This window comes from Carettochelys insculpta, chromosome 4, assembly GCF_033958435.1.
Source record: "Carettochelys insculpta isolate YL-2023 chromosome 4, ASM3395843v1, whole genome shotgun sequence".
In the NCBI taxonomy this organism is placed as follows: Eukaryota; Metazoa; Chordata; order Testudines; family Carettochelyidae; genus Carettochelys; species Carettochelys insculpta.
Genome location: NC_134140.1, coordinates 78,879,626 through 78,901,404, shown reverse-complemented (window position 1 = coordinate 78,901,404; position 21,779 = coordinate 78,879,626). Strand labels below are relative to the sequence as shown.

Sequence of the window (21,779 nt, the reverse complement as noted above, 5' to 3'; positions counted from 1 at the left end):
ATGCGGCCATACACAGGCCACCCTTCCCCCTACCCAAGAGCTGTTCAACGGCAGTCTCACATGGACACACTACTCGGTTGAGTGTGTGTTTGAGTGCTTGAAGGCGAGGTTCAGGTGCCTCCTCATGCACTTCAATGTTGGGTTGCAGCACATCCTCTACGTAATGAGGGCATACTGCACCCTACACAACCTTGTTGAGGCAAAGTGGAGGACCCTCTCCGCAGGGTGGGTGATTGAGGCTGGGCCATGGTATGAGCAATCCACTGCTCCACGCCGACTGTCAGGCCCACCGTGATTGGTTCCACATCTGGGAGGCCCACTGGGAGGCTTTCACCCATGGGCCACAGTGACCCCTCCCCGGGCACCCCATGCAGGCTCCTTCTGGCTGCAGCTCCACCCTGTCCCCTCACAACAACTCCTGCACAGCCACCCCTCACCCCATCCCCCCGACTAATGAAATACATGGGTGGTGTTGGACAAATAAACTATGTTGCAAAATAAACAAAAATGTTTTCAGTTAAAGACTCTAGAAACTATGTACAGGGGAACGATATACAGAGGGGGGCCTGGGACAGGTGGTGGGGGTACCTGAACTGGGAGGGGGGCCTGGAACAGGGGGTAGAGGGCCTCAGTTTTGGAGGAGGTGGAGGGCCGCAAGCTCTGGTGACCGCGGGAGCCCCTCCTGCGCTGGGTGTGGGGTCCTTGTCAGGTATGGGACGAGGATGGGATCATGGGAAGGAAGGGACATCGGGGGTGGGAGGACTGCCACAGCAGGACATGCTCTGGCCGAGAGCCACTCTGCAAGGTGCCACATCATGGCAGGGGAGGGGAAAAGTTGGGTGGGAGCAGAGCAGCGAGGGCTGCAGGGCCAGCGGCAGGTGGTGGTGGTGTTTGGCAGCAGGGGGTGGCAGTGGTGGCGGATCGAAGGACTGGCAGCTCAGCGAGAAGCCTACATATGCTCCAGAGCATGTTAATGACTTCGCCCCAGGCCTCCCGCCACCATGCCAGGTCGGCACGGGCCATCATCCCAGCCATGGTGATGGTCCCTCCAGGTGCAGGCCTACCCAACTGCTGATGGTGAGGGCAGCTTGGCCCTCTTGGCTGCTGAAGGTGGACTCTCCATCTCTGTGGGGTGGAGGAGTTTTCCCAGCTCTTGGATGGTGCAGCTGTAAGAATGGAAGGGGAGAAGGAGACAGTACATCAGTCCCACAGCTCAGTCCTGTGTACTATGTCTCCCACCTCCCACAGGCAGGTGTCTCCATGCCCCACGCTGAAGGATGGGGATATCCCAGGCACAGTGGCTTGTGTGTTCTGCATGGCAGGCCCTGCCACACATGGCCCCCACTATGCCTTGTGGTTGCGACTGACTGATAGCAGCTCCCTGCCCCCTACTGGGGAATGGGCCAGTGGGTGATGGGGAGTATGTGGCCATGGAGGGGCCCTGCCTAGGTCATGGGTGAGACGGTCATAGCCTGGCTTTTCCTGGTCCCCGCCAAATACGTGCAGCCCACAGCATTGTCCATGGGGGCGGGGGCTGACTACTGCCTGTGGGTGTGTCCGCATGCCGGAGGTGCACTCTTCACTGGGCTGTGTAGGGTCAGGCTGTCACCCATGCGGCTGTCCCTCCTCAAGCCATGGCTGAGCCAGCCCCCACCCCCGCTCCCCCCGGGGCAGTGAGGGGCACTGGGCACCTACCTGAGGTTTCCAAGGGGATGTCCAGGGATGCCTGGCTGAATGAGCCCAACAGGATTGCAATGACAAGGGTCCTGACAGACGACTCATCATCATCCAAGAGGTCCTCAGTCTCCAGCCCCAGGTGGCCCAGATCTGTTCAGGGTCCATGTGACCCTGGCTCCTCCTTGGATGTGGCCACAGGGGTCTCCTTGGCTGCTGTGTTGATGACGGTGGGTGTGGAGGGAGGAGAGCTGTTTATATCTGCGAGGAGCCCATGAAGCTCCCTGTAAAAAGAGCAGGGGGCCGGCCCTGCCCCAAGCACCTTGCGCTGTTCCAGACCCTCATGTACTCCTGCCTGAGCTCCTTTCCTGTGGAGCAAACTTGCTCCAAGGTGCATGCAGGGTGGCCTTGGGTGGTGAGGTTGGTGGTCAGCCAGCCATAGGTGGGGGTGTTCCTCCATTTGCTGATGGTCATACAGAGGACATCCTCCTCCTGACAAAGACCAAGGAGGTCCTTAATCTCTGGCTCTGTCCAAGATGGCATCCTCTGCCTGCGGGCTGGGGCAGGCTCCTGGGACTCCTCTGCAGGCCCCTGGGGGTTATATGGTGGCTGGCTGGTGGCCATTGCCTCAGCCTGGCTCATGCCTTTGCTACCAGCACACTCTCAGCTTACTTCCGCGGGGTTTCTGGGACCCTGTGGCTTTAAACATGGCTGGACGCAGGAAGCACAGAGCTTTAGGAGCACTGGCCAGGGTGTCTCCATGCACCAGCTGCCCAGTACCATGGCGGAGCCCTCTTTCAAAGCAAGGACCCACGGAACATCTATACGCGCCTTCTTTCAAAAGGAAGTGCTGTTCCTGATCCAGGAGCGAAAGACGGCTTCTGGAAGAGGAGGCATGTTCTTTCAATCCTGGCTCGGAAGAGCACATTTTGTGTGTGAACACTCCACGTGATCTTTCGGAAAAGGGCCTGCTTTTCCAAAAGAACCTGCTAGTACAGATATGGCTTCAGTGGTAAGGAAACATCTTTCCTTGGTTTATTCTAGGAAGATAAAATCCTTAGCACAGGATTTAGCCCTTCAGTTAAAGAGTTCTCTACCTCACCAAATGGTGAGCAGGGACGCTAGTCGTTCATAGGATAGTGAGGAAGAGAACATTGACACGACTCGCTCTGTGGTCGTGAAAATTGGTACATTCATATCTTGAGACAACCCAGACTACAACACCTGAAAGGAAGGCCAGAATGGGATGCAGAGTATAAGAAGTTAAAAGACGTATGGTAGTATGAAGACTGCTTAGAATGGCCACTCTTGTGTTAAGATAAACATCTACACAGAATTTTGTGACCATAAATTACAGAATTAGGGTTTACCTCTGGATTTTCTCCCATAAACATGTGTCTTTCCACGGACTTGCCATGTTGGTCTGTATAAGTCTTCCAAATCCAGTTGCCACCTGTCTGGTTCCAGATACCGGATAAGCTCTTCTACAGTACTAAATCCAGCAACAGCATTGTTTAGTACATCTAATGGTAAAGCTGATGGAGGTAACACAGATGGTCTGGCAGGTTCTGTGTGATGCTGCAATAAGACAAAGCACAGTATCATTTAGACATGTAATATAATTGCTTAAATCAAACATTCCACTTTATGAGGCTGGATGAAAGTGGCAGTGGAGATTTAATCATTTACCAATTTACTAAATAAGACTAATGATAGTCTAAGGAGAATCTAAACATTATTCCCATTTGAAGTGCTAATTTGATTATTCTTTTTTTCTTCTTACCTTCTTGGCTTTTAGGATGACTTGCTACTATACCTCTTTTCTGGAAAAGTTCATTAAATGATGGATATCAGAAAAAAATAAAGCAAAAAACTTTGGATGAAAAAATATAGCTCCATTACAAGCAATTATTCCCTCCTGCAATCTTAGTAAACTCACATTTCTTACGCTGCTTTTAGCATAAGGATTAACTGGCCTTTTGTGGAATTAGCTGCTATAGGCTGCGTCTACACGTGCACGCTACTTCGAAGTAGCGGCACTAACTTCGACGTTAGGCGGCGAGACGTCGAAGTCGCTAACCTCATGAGGGGATCGGAATAGCGCCCTACTTCGACGTTCAACGTCGAAGTAGGGACCGTGTAGACGATCCGCGTCCCGCAACGTCGAAATTGTGGGGTCCTCCATGGCAGCCATCAGCTGGGGGGTTGAGAGACGCTGTCTCTCCAGCCCGTGCGGGGCTCTATGGTCACCGTGTGCAGCAGCCTTTAGCCCAGGGCTTCTGGCTGCTGCTGCTGCAGCGGGGGATTCATGCTGCATGCACAGGGTCTGCAACTCGTTGTCGGCTCTGTGGATCTTGTGCTGTTTAGTGCAAGTGTGTCTGGGAGGGGCCCTTTAAGGGAGCGGCTTGCTGTTGAGTCCGCCCTGTGACCCTGTCTGCAGCTGTGCCTGGCACCCTTATTTCGATGTATGCTACTTTGGCGTGTAGACATTCCCTCGCAGCGCCTATTTCGATGTGGTGCTGCGCAACGTCGATGTTGAACATCGACGTTGCCAGCCCTGGAGGACGTGTAGACGTTATTCATCGAAATAGCCTATTTCGATGTCGCCACATCGAAATAGGCTACTTCGATGTAGGCTTCACGTGTAGACGTAGCCATAGAGTCAAATACAGAACTATTCTAGTGTAACAGTGGTAGAAAATCCTGTGGCTATCTAAAGACAAAAAGGGACTGTATGTTCAGTGAAGTGCCAAGCATAGCGTTGCTACTGACCAAACAATTCAGAAGGGTAATAGTAGGATTGTATGTTATCTTCATAGATTAACAGTGCTAACCGCTAGGTATTATTTAATACTTCTTTAAAATGCTGAAAGCGTCCCTGAAAAAAACACGACACACACTATCAAAATGTGTTGCTACTGCAGAATGTTTTAATCTATATGGTCAGTGAGCCAAAAATCTGTAAATTCTTCAGTAGGGTGGGCTCTCCATTAACCAGGCATCTGATAACTGATGTGATGGTATGGGGGAAGGCATCAATAAGTAGTCATGAACATGCCTTTTTTCCATCCACTTTCAAAAAATACCACAAGAATGGCTGTCCTTTATCTTTACCACATGCTTGGTCCTTGATCTCATCATCGAGAAATTGTACAAGCATAACAGAAAATATGCAAAGAAAGACCTAGTCTTTTGGCTGTAGGGATCTGTACCCTGTCATTCTCCAATTATTTCCATCACAGAGGCTGAAGCTATTCAGGTGCCCATAGTTGGTGGATAATTTACATGAACACAGATCCCACAAAATGAAGAATTTCCTTCCCTCACCTTCTCAATAATAAACTGATATATTTTGGACAGTAATTTAAAACTTATACTGCACAATGCATGGTTCTAAAATTTCAAAACAGTGCTGTGATGCTATAATCCAGAATATAAAATAAAAAATACTATATGATTTTTCTCCTTGTTTTCATCCAGAAAGAGTATTTATATATAAAATACATGCCATTATTCATGTTTTCTGTTTCAAAAGAGTGGAGGGTTTTTTTTTGTTTTTTTGGCTCAAAATGTGTAACTATCAGGAAGATTAAGTTAGCCATCATTCTGAAAAAAACCTCATTTTTTAACACTTATTTCTGACAATTTTTAACAGCATGGTCTCATTTATGATGCATGTACGAGGCCTGATTCACCTTTTTGCTATCCTATTTCATCCAGATGTAATCCCAATGAAATCATAAAATTGTTTAACTGTAAAACTGAAATAAGAGGTGAATCAGACCCACAAGGTTTATTACAAAATAGAAAAAGTCCAGTATGGCCTTTGTTATCTGGCATTCCTGGGGAACCTGGGATGCTGGATAATAAAATGTGCCAGTTATTCAAGCTGGGGCTGGCAGCCAGCCCCACTCTGCCTCCCTGGCCAGGCAGAGGGTAGCCTGGTTTGGACAGGTGACCAGTTGGTGCTGCAGGAACCATAGGAGCTGGCCACAGTTGGGTAACCAGCTCCGGGGCAGACAGCCCTTCAGCATGCCAGTTCACCAAACATGGTGGCTATTCAGGGGCCAGAGAACTGAGCTTCTATTGTAGTTTAAACACAAAAATTGGCAACCCTGTCCACTAGTCTCACTTTAGAAAAACAAAATAGACATCATTAAAATACAGAAAAATTGCACAATTGAAGATTCACATCTTGATGAGCAGCACTTATAATTTTTAATATCATCTGTTGAAAACAATTAAGTTTAATAAAATTGCACATCATTGTAAAACATTTATTGAGTACCTATTACATAATTGCAAAATTGTCGTCAAAGATGTGAATACTAGAATTGATATTTACCACACAACTTCCTACTAAGTCTCAATTAAATAAACAGTTCAGTATTTTATGACAATTAAAATTTTATTCTATATTAAAACATTAATAGTTTTTATTTTTCATTTAAGCACTTAAGGACAGAACATCAAGAGTAGCAATAAATAAAAATATTTCCCTTGATTACCCCATCATTGTAACATGTTGTTATGAGTGGCTCATTTATCTAACTTATGATTTACAATTATTCACTAACATTTCAAAGTTTTTATATTACTATATCTGTAGAAATGTCATGACTTCTGGAAGAATTGTATCCTAACTTATTTGCAAGTGTATATGCTCTCACAGGGATGTTAGATGGCAAAAAGCGAAGTGTAGGTTAGTAGTTTTCAATCTGTGGTCTGCAGAACCGGAGGGTATGTACACAGTGTCTAAGATTTCCAAAAGGATCTGAATCTCCATCTGAAATTTTGCAGGAATCTGCAAATGCAAAAAAGGTTGAAAACCCCTGCTGTACATGATAATTCTCACAGGTATCATGCTAGTTGTAACCTCAAGTAAACAACTCTATATTCAAGTTTTCAACCAGACAGTTTCTCTCTTTCTGCTGTAGCAATGGGATTCCAATGTCAGAGTATGAAAACCTGTCCATTTGTTAACAGAATGTGCATGCTCAAATTCACAGCACGATCAGCTGTTCTAATGTACACAAAAATTATTCATGGGTATTTCTAGCTATACAGCTATTAATGTTTTGCAATAAAAAATGAAAACTGTCTGAATTAAACAACTGTCCCTCAAACACAAGCAGTGTGATTCTGTTTGACAGTTTGATTCAAAACATTGTGAAATTCAATCTGTAGTGTGATTCCATTCAACAGTTTGATTAAAACATTGTGAAATTCCATATTTGTATTTTACTAACACCTGTGCATCTAGTGATTCCTCCAAAGTATGGCTCATCTTTATGATGTTGCAACCCCTAAGGGTTAAGCCCACCAGTGCCATTAAAAATTGTTAAAACAAATTAATTAAAAATTAAACAAATAAACAAACAAACAAATTATTACCCATTGAAAATCTAAGGGTCTAGAATCTCACCTGTACTGAGCAATGCTGGGGTGTTCTGACTCCCTGAACCTTAGGTCCTGCTGCAGCCCTGTCATAAAGCTGCTGTCAGGCAGATTCCATTTGCATCACTGGTTAAATATCTTCAGCTGACCTGATGGCCATATACTAAAGAGATGGCCTTTTACACTGGGATAGCTAACGTACAATAGTTATTTCCCTGTGAAATCCTGGTGGACAAAGAGCATTCTATTTTTTTTAATCACAAGCTAGCAAGACCAGGATTATATCCTCTGGCCTTGACTGACCATGCCTTGTTTACCTCATGGGAAAAAATACCCTGTATTTCATCTCCACTAAGATTTACACTGGGATACCTAACACACATTATTTATCTGTCTTTTTTGACAATGAAAATATTGCCTCGCAGAGCAAGATTTCAACACACCTCTTCCCCACTCATTTTGAGGAGCGGGTAGAGGCACAGGCGCTGACTGCACCAAGAGCAAGCTCCCCTCAAACAAGGTGATTCCATGGTGGGCATTTGCTGTTGGAATGCCAGCAAAGGGGCCACATCACAGCTCATGCATATGTCTGATTGGATCCAGGGAGCTTACGCCAGGGAGAAATATGACCCATTATTTAAAGTGAAGTTCAGGCACTCCAGAAAATGTACTAAACCTTCACTTTTTTTTCATAGCACTACAGATTAGATTGAAAGGATGAGTAATTCACCTCAAATGTAAACTAATACTTTGAAAATATCTTGACAAATTATATATTCTAGTGTGTTCCTCTCCTCCCCCACATTAAAAACAAAAGTAAAACTTCTTCGATTTTTATTTTTATACCCAGCAAGCAATTTTCATTCACTTTAATATGAAAAAACATGTTTAAATACTACATAGAGAGAAACAATTTTGTCTTTACTCTGTTATTAAATATGAATCAGAGTGAAAACCAAAAACCAGAGTAAAATACGCTAGGCCAGCAGCTGCCCTGTAGTAAAAGCCAAGAATGACAATTAGCATTGGATCATATGGAATTTCCAGCCAGGTTATTTATACTGCATTTTTCTGTGTGCATTTGAACCTACTGAAATAAATCTTACAGATGTGCCTGAAGGAACTCTTAATCTTTAAAAAGTGCAGGATGGGCAAAAGATTGAGGTGAGTCTGGGAGGAAGTGATGCAACTGGAACTGAGGTTTAGATTGTACATCCAGCTTTCTGTAAGGGTCGACTTGTAGCTGCACTTCCTCAGGAACAGCTCAGAGAAGAACTTTGACTTCACACAGAATTACTCCCTCACTGCCCCTTTGCTGAGGAGCTGTAAGTTTTATCTCCCTTCGAGCAGTAGCTGTCTCCCCACCATTTTCTATTACCCCATCCTTCCCATAGGCTTAACTAGTTACTCCAACTAGAAAGGGTGTAGGGGTGTAGGGATGTTTCCTCTTATCTTCTACCCACTCAGCTGGAGGAAGGGGAAGCTGAAGAGAGGGTTACCACAGCTGCTGTTCTCTGGCCATGCAATTCTGAAGACAGTGCTCTACCAACCTCCATTAATTCTGCTGCCTTCAGAGCTGAGCCCATAGTCAGTAGCCACCACACTCCTGCCATCCAGCTCAGAAAGTAGCACCACATAAGTAAAGGTGGCATGGTATGGTACTGCCCTCCCTACTTCTGCACTGTTGCTGGTGGGTTGCTGCCAACATCTGTGCAAATGTGAGTGAGGTTGGCAATAACATGAGTATGCTTTTATGAGTGCACAATAATTTGCTCTAACTTTGTGTGTGGGGGGGGGCGGGACTGGGGTCATCACAGCCTGAAATATTTTCAAAGAGGGGTCCTAGCAAAACGAAGTTTGAGAGCTCTTGAGTAAACTTTGCAGGTTGTGTATGTTTAATAAACACTGTTATCTGGGGTTCAAGTATGTCTGAGTAATTTTCTAATATTGCATTTATTATACAAAAAGCAAAACCCATAATACAAGCTGGAAAGATAGGACATCAAAAACATTTCTGGATATGCAACTGTTCTGGGTGCCTATCCCTGGTGCAACAGTCTGGGAGTGGCATCTGGATGCTAATGCTTTTCCATTAGTTCTGGCAGATAACATCTAGGCATCTCCAAGAGATGGGATCTCTCAAGCTCATTATGTATAATTTTTAAAATGACCATCAAAGAAAGTCTTGGTTGATTGTGCCCCAGTCCTAGGCAGAAAAGACACTGTGTATTATCATCCGTTATTGATGTGGAGAAGGGCTTTATATTACCAAAATTGACAGATGCCCTTGTTTGAAGTCAGTCAAGTTGGCCTCAGCCATGATCAGCACAGTAGGCCTTCAACAGTGTCAGGACACTTTTAGATGTACTTAACGTACCTGATGGAACAACTACATCAGGAGTTACTGAGGTGACGTCTACACTAATTGTGCTCAGCTCACTTGACTGTCTATACTGGGGGAGATCAACAGGATTTTCTCCCACTAACCTCTTTTACTTCTTTCATCTGGTGACTACAGAGGTTGACTGTGACCCCTGAAAGGTCGATTTTGTGCATCCGTGCTAGACACATGAAATTGAACCCCTGCAAGTTCAACCCTGAGCAAAACCAGTATTCAGTACCTCACAAAGAATTCATCGAAACTGTACTTTCACCTAGTGTCGACTGTATGTTCTTTATTCTACAAAATACAGGGGGGATGACATACGACTCACATGCCGGCTCTGGTCTGCAGCTTGCCTTGATCCTGTCCGCCAAGTTTTCTGGCCCCAAGTATGTGCCCCAACACCCAGTCTGCTTTGGCACCTTCCCTCCTGCTCAGACCCAGCACTCCAACACTGTTCCTGTGCCCTGACTCTCACCCATGCTCCCACACTGCCAGCCTGCTTCTGCACCTTGCCTCCAACCCAGACCCCCCCACCCTTAGCCCATTTCTGCCCCCCTGCCCCCAGCCTACTCGCCAGCAGCTCCCTCCCACACAAAGAACCCCTCATTTTTAATCCCCACCCCACAGACTGGGGGAACCCCCCACAAATCTACCACAATTTAGCCTCCAGAAGAGTTAATCCAGCCTTGGGATGAAGCCCTGGGCATTGGTGGCCACCAGAGGGCTGGAGTGTGAGGGGAACCGTGGCACTCCTAGTTGCCTGAGTAAGGTGTCGTGTCCCCTCTGCTTATCAGTTGTGGGGTCATGTCTATCAAGGTTTCTTTATTTTTCCATGGTTTTTGCTTTGCAATTACATATGGGGCCCCCAACTGATTTTTCTGTAGGTCTGTGGCCCCTGACCCAAAAAAAGGCTTGCCAGCCCTGAAATACAGCATCAGGAGAACTTCTGTGAAATAACTTATTTATTGATTCTGTCTATTAACTCATGAGAGATGTCGTAAACATACTTCCAGAGAGCCTGGTGATTATCGGTACCTGGGAAGTGGAGCAGACGTACAGTGCCTCTTAGCAGGTGGTTTATCTCCTTTGGGTTCCCTGGGCCCCACAAGCTTTGTGATCTAAATGTGTGCTTCTCCCTGTTTGTGGGTAGAAGATTCCTGGAGCTTTTCTTTTGTATAGCCTCTGAACATAGCTTTTACTGTGGATGGGGCCAAACATTAAGATCACCCAAGGTGATGAATGCAGTCCTTAGACTTCCACCTTCTCATACCGTTTCTCCAAGCCTAGTCTTCAGTCATGAGATCTAAGTGACAAAAAATAGCAAATGAGATCCCTAGTAACTAAAGGCCCAATTCAGCAAAACACTTAAGCATGTGGTTCATTTAAAAGCACATACTTACATGTTTTGTTGAATGATGATGAATTTTAGCATGTTCTTCCATGCTTTGTTGGATCAGAACTATAACTGTACAAGTTATTGCTATGAATCCATTTTGCCACATGAAGACAAACAAAGCTGGATTCAAAACAAAATGTTTTCATTCAATTTTTTTCCCAGCTTTAAAATCAGAGTTTTGGGAGTTGTTTTATTTAAACTGTGACATCACTGAATGCTTTACTAATTTAATATCTAACAAAATGATTTATTCGGTGATGAGCTTTCATGGGACAGACTCACTTCATCAGATCAATTTCACTTCCAATACAGACTGACATTTATAAGCACAGAAGACCAAAAAATATCCATTTCCTGGATACCACAGTACAAATCACTGATGGCCACATCAACACCACTCTCTACCGGAAACCCACTGACTACTACACTTACTTACATGCCTCCAGCTTCCATCCAGCTCACACCACACGATCCGTCATTTACAGTCAAGCCCTTACATGCAATCGCATCTGCTCAGATCCTATTGACAGAGACTGAAAAGTACAAGACCTCTACCAAGCATTTATAAAACTGAATTACCCACTGGGAGAAGTGAAAAAACAAATTGACAGGGCCAGACGAATACCCAGAAACCAGCCTCAAGATAGGCCCAAGAAGATCAACAACAGAACACCACCTGTCATCACCTATAGCCCCCAACTCAAATCCCTGCTATGCATCATTAAAAATCTACAACCCATTTTGGATTAGGATGCTACGCTCCAAAAGGCTCTAGGTGACTGGCCTGTCCTCTCCTATAGACAATCTCCTAGCCTGAGAAAGATTCTCACCAGCAATCACGGGCTATACCACTGTAATACTAATCCTGAAACTTTTCCTTGCAACAAACCCTGCTGCCAACTTTGTCCACACATTTATTCTGGAGATACCATCTCTGGACCTAACCATGTTAGTTACAAGATCAAAGGCACATTCTCATGCACTTCCAGCAACATTATATATGCTATTATGTGCCAGCAATGCCCCGACAGTATGTACATTGGACAGACTGGGCAAAACCTTTGCCAAAGAATACATGGACATAGAGCAGACACCAAGAAACTCAATACACGTAAGCTGGTCAGTGAGCACTTCAATGGGGTGGGCCATTCTGTTAAAGACCTGAGAATTTGTGTCCTGAAACAAACAGAGTTTAACAACAGATTAGAGCGAGAGATTTGTGAGTTAGAGTTCATATTCAAATTCGACACATTAACATGTGGCATGAACACAGACATCAATTACCTCACACAACAAGGATTGCTTCCCTTACTTTGATGCTTATTAATTACCTCAGACAGGACAATTAACATCCCCCTACCCCTCAGCCCCTTCCTTCAAGCCTATTTGATTTGTCAGTTTTTATTGTAATTTTTTTTTTTGGTCCTTTGTACTTATAAATGTCAGTCTATATTGGAAATGAAATTGATCTGATTAAGTGGGTCTGTCCCATGAAAGCACCGAATAAATCATTTTATCTGTTTCTAAACATGCCACTAATAAACAGCCTGAAATATGCTAATGAGGCATGCATGTAAATTCCCAGTGCCTCATTAGCATAAGGCCACATGATTTGGAGTCTGGAAGATGCTCTTCTGGACTCCAAAACAGCATGTAGAAGTACGGCCCCCAGGGGTCCCTTCTTCCCGAAAATTGTCAGTCTTTGTTATTCTTGAAAGCACTACATTTCTATTGTTTTGTTTTGTGGGAGTACAGACTAACATGGCTACCTCTCTGTTACTAATTTAATATCTGTCCTTTAGTTTCAATGAAATAGTATTTTGAGGAACATTAATATCTGAATTATTACTGTTTTCACAGATTACGTAGTTGCATATCTTTTCGCAAACATGATCTCACTGTTTACAAGTCTCTTCCTTGTTAATGTAACTTGAAAAATATTTCTTTTACAATAAGCCTTTCCCACCTCTCTTCCCTCGCTGCCTGCCTCCCAGCACACACACAGACACCCTCCAAGAGGAGGAAAGTTTACCTTTCAAGTCCTAGCAACAGCTGCAAAATATTTTGGCCTCTGAACTTCAAAAAGATTTATGCTTTGGCTTCCTTAAGCCAAGCTCAGATGGTACATTTAAAACTGATAAGATGCCTTTTCACCTTGTACATATCCAACAGAAGAGGAGTGAAGATTGGATTTTATTGTTGTACATTAAGGAAAAAAGTTAGTCTAGTGGAAAACAAAGCTTTTAGTACTGTAGTTCCATCTCAATGCAAAGGTGTTGCTAATCTCATTCAGGCCGCATCAAACTTTTATCTGCACTTTAAAGAGCTTAGGAAGAAAACGAGACATGCAGACATAAACAGCTGCCAGGAACAACTGAGAGAAGGCTCTGCAAAGGCAGGACTATGCACTGGAACAATTTATTGAAACACAGTTTCTCTCACCCTACCAAACCTTTCTTTGGAAAGAACTGCCAAAAAAGTATTTTGTTTGACTTACTGCATATGATGCTTAAAATAAACTATGGAGAAAAAGAAAAAAAGAATAAATGCTTATTCTGATCACAAAATTCAGGGTGTCAAACCTTTAAGGAAAACACAAATTACAATACAGCTGGGAATCAGACACTTGCAGGATTAATTTTGCTTTTGCCATGGGCTCACTGGGCCAAGTTGAGTTCTAGTATGAGGAGGTGCAAATCAAAATCCCTCTGAGACAATTAAAGAAACATTATCCCCTTAGTCCATATTTTACAGGTGATAAAATTGACTGACAGACAAGGTAAGTGCATTGCCCCACATTCACAATCTATTTGCTTATCCACACTTCAAGTTAACCCATAGTGGCTACGTCTACACGTGAAGCCTACATCGAAATAGCTTATTTCGATGTAGCAACATCGAAATAGGCTATTTCGATGAATAACGTCTACACGTCCTCCAGGGCTGGCAATGTCGATGTTCAACTTCAACGTTGCGTGGCACCACATCGAAATAGGCGCTGCGAGGGAACGTCTACACGCCAAAGTAGCACACATCGAAATAAGGGTGCCAGGCACAGCTGCAGACAGGGTCACAGGGCGGACTCAACAGCAAGCCGCTCCCTTAAAGGGCCCCTCCCAGACACAGTTGCACTATACAACACAAGATACACAGAGCCTACAACTGGTTGCAGACCCTGTGCCTGCAGCATGGATCCCCAGCTGCCGCAGAAGCAGCCAGAAGCCCTGGGCTAAGGGCTGCTGCCCATGGTGACCATAGAGCCCCGTAGGGGCTGGAGAGAGAGCATCTCTCAACCCCCCAGCTGATGGCCGCCATGGAGGACCCGGCAATTTCGACGTTGCGGGACGCGGATCGTCTACACGGTCCCTACTTCGACGTTGAACGTCGAAGTAGGGCGCTATTCCGATCCCCTCATGAGGTTAGCGACTTAGACGTCTCGCCGCCTAACGTCGAAGTTAACTTCGAAATAGCGCCCGACGCGTGTAGCCGCGACCGGCGCTATTTCGAAGTTGGTGCCGCTACTTCGAAGTAGCGTGCACGTGTAGACACAGCTTATAGGGGAAGCAGACAAGTAAATTACTGTGAGCATTATTTTTCCCCATCTGCAAAATGGAAACAACATGTACTTAACATACTTCACAACAGAATTGTGGACAATACCTGTTGTGTATTGTAAGCTTTGGGCAGCAGTAAAGCTTTTTTTATTACAGGTTGCACCTTTCTGGTCTGGCACCCTTCAGATCTCAGCGGTCTTGAATGAGGGATTTTGCCAAACTAGGGGAGGTAAATGCTCCACCCCCACTCCTGCTGGCTCTCCAGCTGGGGCTCATCATCACAGCTGACCCCGTGGCTCCAGCCCCCCATGTGGGACTGCCACGGCTGCCACCTCCACTCCCAACCTTGCTGCCTCCCTGCAGAGCTGCCAGCTGGCTGCCCTCCTGTCTCAGGGCTCTCTGGTCCAGGAACATCGCTAGTCCTGCCAGATGACGGATGTTGCCAGACCAAAGAGGATGTGCAACCAGTACATGTTTGCATGCTGTTTAGCACATGATGGTCTCTGATACAGACATCCAGTGCAAATGTAATACAAATGATCATTTGTACAATGCTTTTGGAAATGTGAAGTTGTGTGTTGTACGCTTGGCTACTGTATAGCTGGCAAAGCTGTTTAAGGTATTCGCTATGAATTCCATGTTGCTGCACATGGGAGCACAATCCACTTGCACAAATTGAGTCTTCATTTCTGAGGAAGTTAGCACTTATTTCTGTTCACATACCCTTCCAAATGCTATTCAGATTCCCAGTATATTTATCATTTTCAAGTATTTTTTTTAATCTTGGTGAATCACTTTTACAAAACTTTGTTAACAGACATCTTCAACTTTGAGTATTTGTTATTTCAAGTATATGATTAGTCATGTAAGTCATGTGATATCATTTCTACTTCCTGAACGGATGACTAATTTTTTTAAAAACAGAATATTGAGTAATGTCTGGTTTTGTACAGGCATGGTGTCCGTTATTTGCGTGTAAAAAACAGCATACAAATCAGAGCAATTAATTCTCAAACATAAGAATGGACATTTTGAAAGGTGAATGAAGAAATTGCAGGAGGTTTTTCCTTTGCTTTTTGAAGTGCTTATCCAACATTCCTGGCTAAAAGACGTACTCCGCACTGCTCAGATCCTTAACAATTAATTTTTATGGGGGGTTGGAAAATAAAATGCAAATGTACACGCTTCGTTTAAATCATTGTTCTGGGTTTGACTGGAGATGAGGGGTTCAGTATGCAGCTGGGCCTGGGGAGGACTACGCCAGCATTCTCTCACTGCAGCAGCTTGAAGCCAAGTGAGAAGTGCCCCTCCATGGGTGCTGCAGTTCCAGCAGGCACAGATGGGGGAATGGTGCATGTCTCCCAGCTGGGACAGGTCCAGGTTCATTTGCCCACCGAGATCACCAGCCAGGGGGCTGGACTAGATGACCTCCTATGGTCCCTTCCAGCCCTAGAATTCTATGATTCCATATACAAAGCAAACCACATGTTTTCTCCTCATTCACTGATGAAGAGGAACAACCGACAATGTCGCCATATGAATCAGGGAGTGTGAGTGGAATTTTAGCCCAACTACCCTCCCTAAAGGGTGCACGGGGCTGGGAGGCTTGTGGCTGGAACAGTCCTGGACAGGGGCAGGAGAATACCTCCCCCCACCCCCAGGCAGCCCCTTTTAACTAACCAAATCTCACCCAGTTATATTGAAATTTTAAATGGATATCATCTACATAGAAAATGCCTTTGATCAGATAAGGAATAAGGTAGACCATAATCCTGCAACTGTATGCATGCCAGAGAACATCTGTGTTCATCAAGGGTCCCCATGAATTCCATGTTGCTGCACATGGCTACACTTGCACAAATTCAGATACACTTGCACAAATTCAGCCTTAAGACTGGGGGCCACAATTTCTAATTTGCATTTATATTTTAAAATTTGCACCATGACAGGCTTTCAGCCAACTGCATTTTCCTACAGCCTACAGAAGACAATTACTTTTTCTGTTTCATTTGCTGACCACTAGTTCATACCTGACAGCGAGGAACAGACAGACTCACAAACTAATATATTTTCATAAAATGAATGTAATGGTTTCCAGTAACAGAAACATGGTGCATGATTCTGTGACAGTCAATGTGGTCAGCAACATATTTTTAAATTACTCATTTAAATCAACACATGTGAAGTTATAAATACTAAACTAAATGGAGCATCTGTGTTTGGAGTCTCACTGGAAGATAATTTTTTTTTTTTTTTTTTTTTTTAGTTTTTTGCACTGTAGCCTGCTTCTGAGCTGTATATTTTGTAACACAAGGAAAGGATCATCAGTGTGCAATGTCCAACAGGAAGAGTATACCCTAAGAATAGATTAGAAAGCTGTTTGTCACAGCATTTCAGAAGTCTCTGTGGCCCAGATCCTCAAAGACACTTAGGCATCTAGCTCTTACTGATTTCCATGGGAATCAGCCCCCCACAAAAACATCTGAGAATCTCAACCTTAGCATTCAATAGAATTTTGTGGATAATTCCTTCATGAGATGGGTTTTGCTCACTTAGAAGAACAACAGGTTAATTTTCAGATGTGTAAAGTTCTGTTTTTTTCACATTGAATTTTAAGTGAAAACATTCAGGATTTCCTTTATATTCAAAATGTTGGAAGGTCTGAAATTGTGCAGTTTATGCAAGCAGGCAGGCATCTTCACTCAAAAGCATGCACAATGTCACTAAAAATTGTGAATTGTCTTTAAAATTGTGTGCATCTTAGGGACATTTCTAAAAATGTGTGTCTATTTTCTTGTTTTCAATTAACTAACTTCAGTTTGTGCTTTTATCCAAGTGTTTTGTATACCAGTAATTTCCCCTTACTCATTTTCACATACCTCTACATGAGTCTTTTGCCAGCATGCTTAATTATCCTTTGAGATTCTTCTGTGAATTAGACGCTGATAATTATCAAAAAATCTTCATTTTCCTGGTACAAACACATGAAATTCCTTAACTTGTGTGTGTTCGGAATGACCGTCCATTGCCAAATGTGCTTAAGGATCTTAACTTTGAATGATTCTTCTACAATGTAGGCAATTTTAGTTTAATTTAGAATACCTCAGTTTGAATTTTTTAAATTATACTTCATTCCAGGTTTGTGTGAACGTGTGTTCACATCACAGTAAAGTGCACATCCAATACTCCTATCAACACACGCTTAAAATCAGATTGCATCCTATCAAAGATAAAAAGTCCACAAAGAAAATTGTACTACAGAAGAGCTTTAACCCTGTAGTCATGTAACATCTCCATTTGTTATGTTTCTTTGGTGTCACCAAAGAGGTGTGTTCAATTAACAGTAGCAAAGCAAAACAGTTTGTGTTCTTCATTTGCCCTATTTAGATGTACTGCTATATGCTCCTCGTACCAATTCTTCTTTGTTTCTCTGTATTTTTACATATCATGTCCCTTTCCTCAACATCACAATTCCTCTGCTTCTGCTACTCCATAACAGTAGCATATATAGCATAACTACCATGTAATTCAGCACTCCCAATTCAGCAAAATGTTTTGTGATTATGTTGCATGAAATTTCCTATGTAAAACTGAACTAATGATTCCGAATTTTGAGGATGGCTTTTGCATACCAAACAGAGCTAAACACGTTATCTATCCTATCTCAGAACTGGAAGAAACATTGAAAAGTCATTGAGTCCAGTCCCCTGCACTCAAAGCAGGACCTATAACCATCCTGGACAGATTTTTTTTTTAAATCTGTTTATCCCAGATCCCTAAATAGCTCCCTTCAAGGATTGAAATCACAATGCTGGGTTTAGCCGGCCAATGCTGAAACCACTGAGCTATCCCTCCCCCACAGGGCTTTTTTTTTTTTAATTTTTTTATTTCATAGAATCCTAAGGCTGGAAGGGACCTTAGGAGGTCATCTAGTCCAGCCCCCTGCCTGGAGCAGGATCATGCCCAACTAAATCATCCCAGCCAGGACTTTGTCAAGCTGGGACTTAAAAACCTCTAGGGATGGAGATTCCATCACCTCCATAGGTAAAGCATTCCAGTGCTTCTCCAACCTCCTGGTGAAACAGTTTTTCCTAGTATCCAATCTACACCTCTCCCTCTTTATCTTCAGACCTTTGCTCCTTGTTCTGCCACCAGTCACTACTGAGTAGAGCCTCTCCCCATCCTGTTAGAGCCCCGCTTCAGGAAGTTGAAGGCTGCTACCAAATCACCCCTAGTTCTTCCCTTCTGTAAACTAAATAAGCCAAGTTCCTCAGTCTCTCTTCAGAGGTCATATGCTCTAGCCCCCTAATTATTTTGGTTGCCCTCTGCTGGACTTGCTCCAATGCATCCATGTCCCTTCTATACTAGAGGGCCCAGAACCGGAGGCAATATTCCAGATGAGGCCTCACCAGTGCAAACACAGGGGAATAATCACTTCTCTAGATCTGCTGGAAGTGCTTCTCCTAATGCACCCCAGTATGCTGTTAGCCTTCTTGGCTACAAGGGCACACCATTGACTCATAGCCAGCCTCTCATCCACTGTAATCGCCAGGTTCTTTTCTGCTGCACTGCTAGTTAGCCAGTTGGTTCCCAGCCTGTACAATGCTTGGGATTCTTCCACCCCAAGTGCAGGACTCTCCATTTGTCCTCACTGAACCCCATCAGATTACTTTGGGCCCAATCCTTCAATTTATCTAGATTGCTCTTGACCCTATTGTGTGTGTGAAATTGTATTTCTGAATCTGAATGTCAGTTTGCTAGCTTGATTGAATTTTAATGTGAATTTCAGTTAATAATTGAGCTCAGTTACTGTGGCACTTAGTGTACGTGTGAGTGAGCCCCTCACCCTGTGACTCACCAGGGGTAGGAGGGACCAAAGAAGAGAAAGCTTCACCATGAAGCAAACCTATGACACTTGGAGAGGTAGGTGACTCGGGTATTATCCTGATGGCTTTGTATTAACACCTCTTTAAGCAGGTTGGAACAAACCTGTTTGGATGCACTGAGCCAATTAGAAGTCATGCCATGAGGGGAAGGGTCTGTATTCAAGGATGAAGCAGGGATCCTCAGTTCTGAGATAGGAGGTCTGGAAGTGTTGGGAGTGGGTTGAGAAGGTATGGCAACATACGTTGTAGTAATGGAAACAAGTGCTGGTGAGCTCATGCGGATGCTACCAATATGACTGTGGAACTGTTCGCTTGTTTCTTATGTAAAACCTTGGGGATGAGCACCATGGGAGGGATGACATAAAACAGGACTCCCTTCCATTTGATGAGAAAGTCGCTGGGTGACAGTGACTTGGTTCCCATTCCGCCCCTTGAGCAATAATATCGACACTTCTTGTTGCAGCAGATGGTAAAGAGATCTGCGAGGGGAGTGCCCCATCAATGGAAGAGGTGATGGAGGCATCTACCATGGAGTTCTCACTCATGGACCTGAGCAAAGTGCCTGCTGAGGGAATCCACTGTGATGTTGGCCACGCCAGGTAAGTAAGATGCCACAGTTATGGTATTGTTGCAAATACACCAGTTCCACAGTCAGATGGCCTTGGCACATAGGGATTGTGAATGTACCCCACCCTGGTGATTGATACAATACTTTGTGGAGACCATGTTGGTAAGTATATTGAGTGTGGTACTGGAAATGTGCTTGCAGAAATGGTGACAGGTGTTGAGAACTGCCCTGAGTTCTAGCAGATTGATGTGCAAAAGAACCTTGGTTCGTGACCATGGGCCTTGAACCAACCTCATGCCCATGTGGGCACCCCAGCCCGGGGGGAAGCATCTGTAGTTATATGCACTGTAGGTTGTTGAGGCTGAAAGGGTACCTCTGCCAGCTGGTTGCACCATTTCATCCACCATATGAATGACAGATGGACTTTTAAAGGGAGAGAACTTGACCTGTGCAAAGTGCTTTTCATGTGGTCATAAACAGAGTTTACGCAGTGCCGAAAAGTGTGAAACTGAAGTCTGGCATACTGGACTATATATGTGGTAACTGCCATGTGACCCATTAGCTTCAAGCACATTGCTACTTGGACCACTGGGCTGGTGGTAATGACCTATATTAAGTCCTGAACTGCCTGAAGTATTTGCAGGTGCAGGTATGCTCTGGATGAGACAGCATGGAGACTGGTCCCTATGAATTCTAGTTTCCATGTAGGAGTGAAAGTTGATTTTGGGTAGTTGACCAACAGTCCTAGATAACTGAACATACTCTCAGCGACGGCAACCATGTTTAAAGTCTGTGTTCGTGATTTGCCCTGGATAAGGCAGTCACTGAGATATGGAAAAATGATGACCCCTTCTTGATGAAGATGGGCAGTGACCACTACCAAGGTTTTGGAAAATACTCTGAGCAGAGTGGGGAGGCCAGAGGGCAGCACTCAATACTGGAAGCGTTCTGTATCCACCATGAAGTGTATGAACCATCTGTGTGCCAGATGAATCATCACATGGACATGTGTCTCGAAAGTTGAGGGCAGTGAACCAGTCATTGAGCTCCAGTGCTAATACCATAGAGGTGAGCGTTACTATCTTGAAGTGTCATTTTTGTAAGTATCAGTTTAGGCCCCAAAGGTCTAGTATCAGTCTCCATCTGCCCATTCTTTTCTGCACAAAAAAGCAGTGAGGAAAAACCCTTTCCTTTGAATTCTTCTAGCACCCTGTCCATGGCTCCGATGAGAAGGAGGTGGTTGACTTCTTCGCAAAGCAGCATCTTGTGAAACGGGTCCCTGAAGAGAAATGGGGTAGGTGGGATGGAGAGAAAGGTATGGCAACCTTGGAGCTCTGAATGGGTCTTAGATTTTTGAGGAGACGATGTCTCCTTTGCTCCACATCTGCTATTTCAACCTCTTAACTGAAAGCTACATGCTTAAATAATTTGTTGAATTGTTTGGTATCCTCGGGAGGGGACCTGGTATGATGGCGTCATCCGGTGAAGAGGATGATTGATCTGATAGGGAATCAGCCACCTGGTGGTCATCACTGTCTGAAGCTTATCCCTCTCTGGCTCAGAGAACTTTGAGGCGGAGTATGCCATCGGGCCAAAGATGATGGTGGAGGAATAGGTGAACATCATGAAGAGATAGAGGTGTAACGTGTGTCTCCTTTGAAAGATGAATCATGCCAATAAAATGAATAAACCAGAGAGTGTGAATGATGTCAGTAACAATAATGATATGACCTCAGAGAGGATGGATACAGTAGGTACCATGATGATGTCCCTTGGAAGACAGGTACGGGGAATGAACAGAACCTGAGTGGCCATAGGAAGTTGTAGGTGAAGGAGAAGCTGAAAATTACTGATGATAACAATAAGGGTGAGATCTTGCCAGACTTAAAAAGGGTGAAGGCTGTCTATGATATGGAGA

General features: G+C 44.3%; 1 protein-coding gene across 1 annotated transcript in view; it reads right to left on the bottom strand.

Annotated features, from left to right (window-relative positions):
• PDGFC (platelet derived growth factor C) overlaps positions 1-21,779 on the bottom strand; it is a 239,377-nt gene that overhangs the window by 22,969 nt on the left and 194,629 nt on the right. Inside the window, exon 4 of the mRNA XM_074993135.1 lies at positions 3,045-3,252. Coding sequence (XP_074849236.1) covers positions 3,045-3,252 — 208 coding nt within the window. The remainder of the gene's footprint in view (positions 1-3,044; positions 3,253-21,779) is intronic.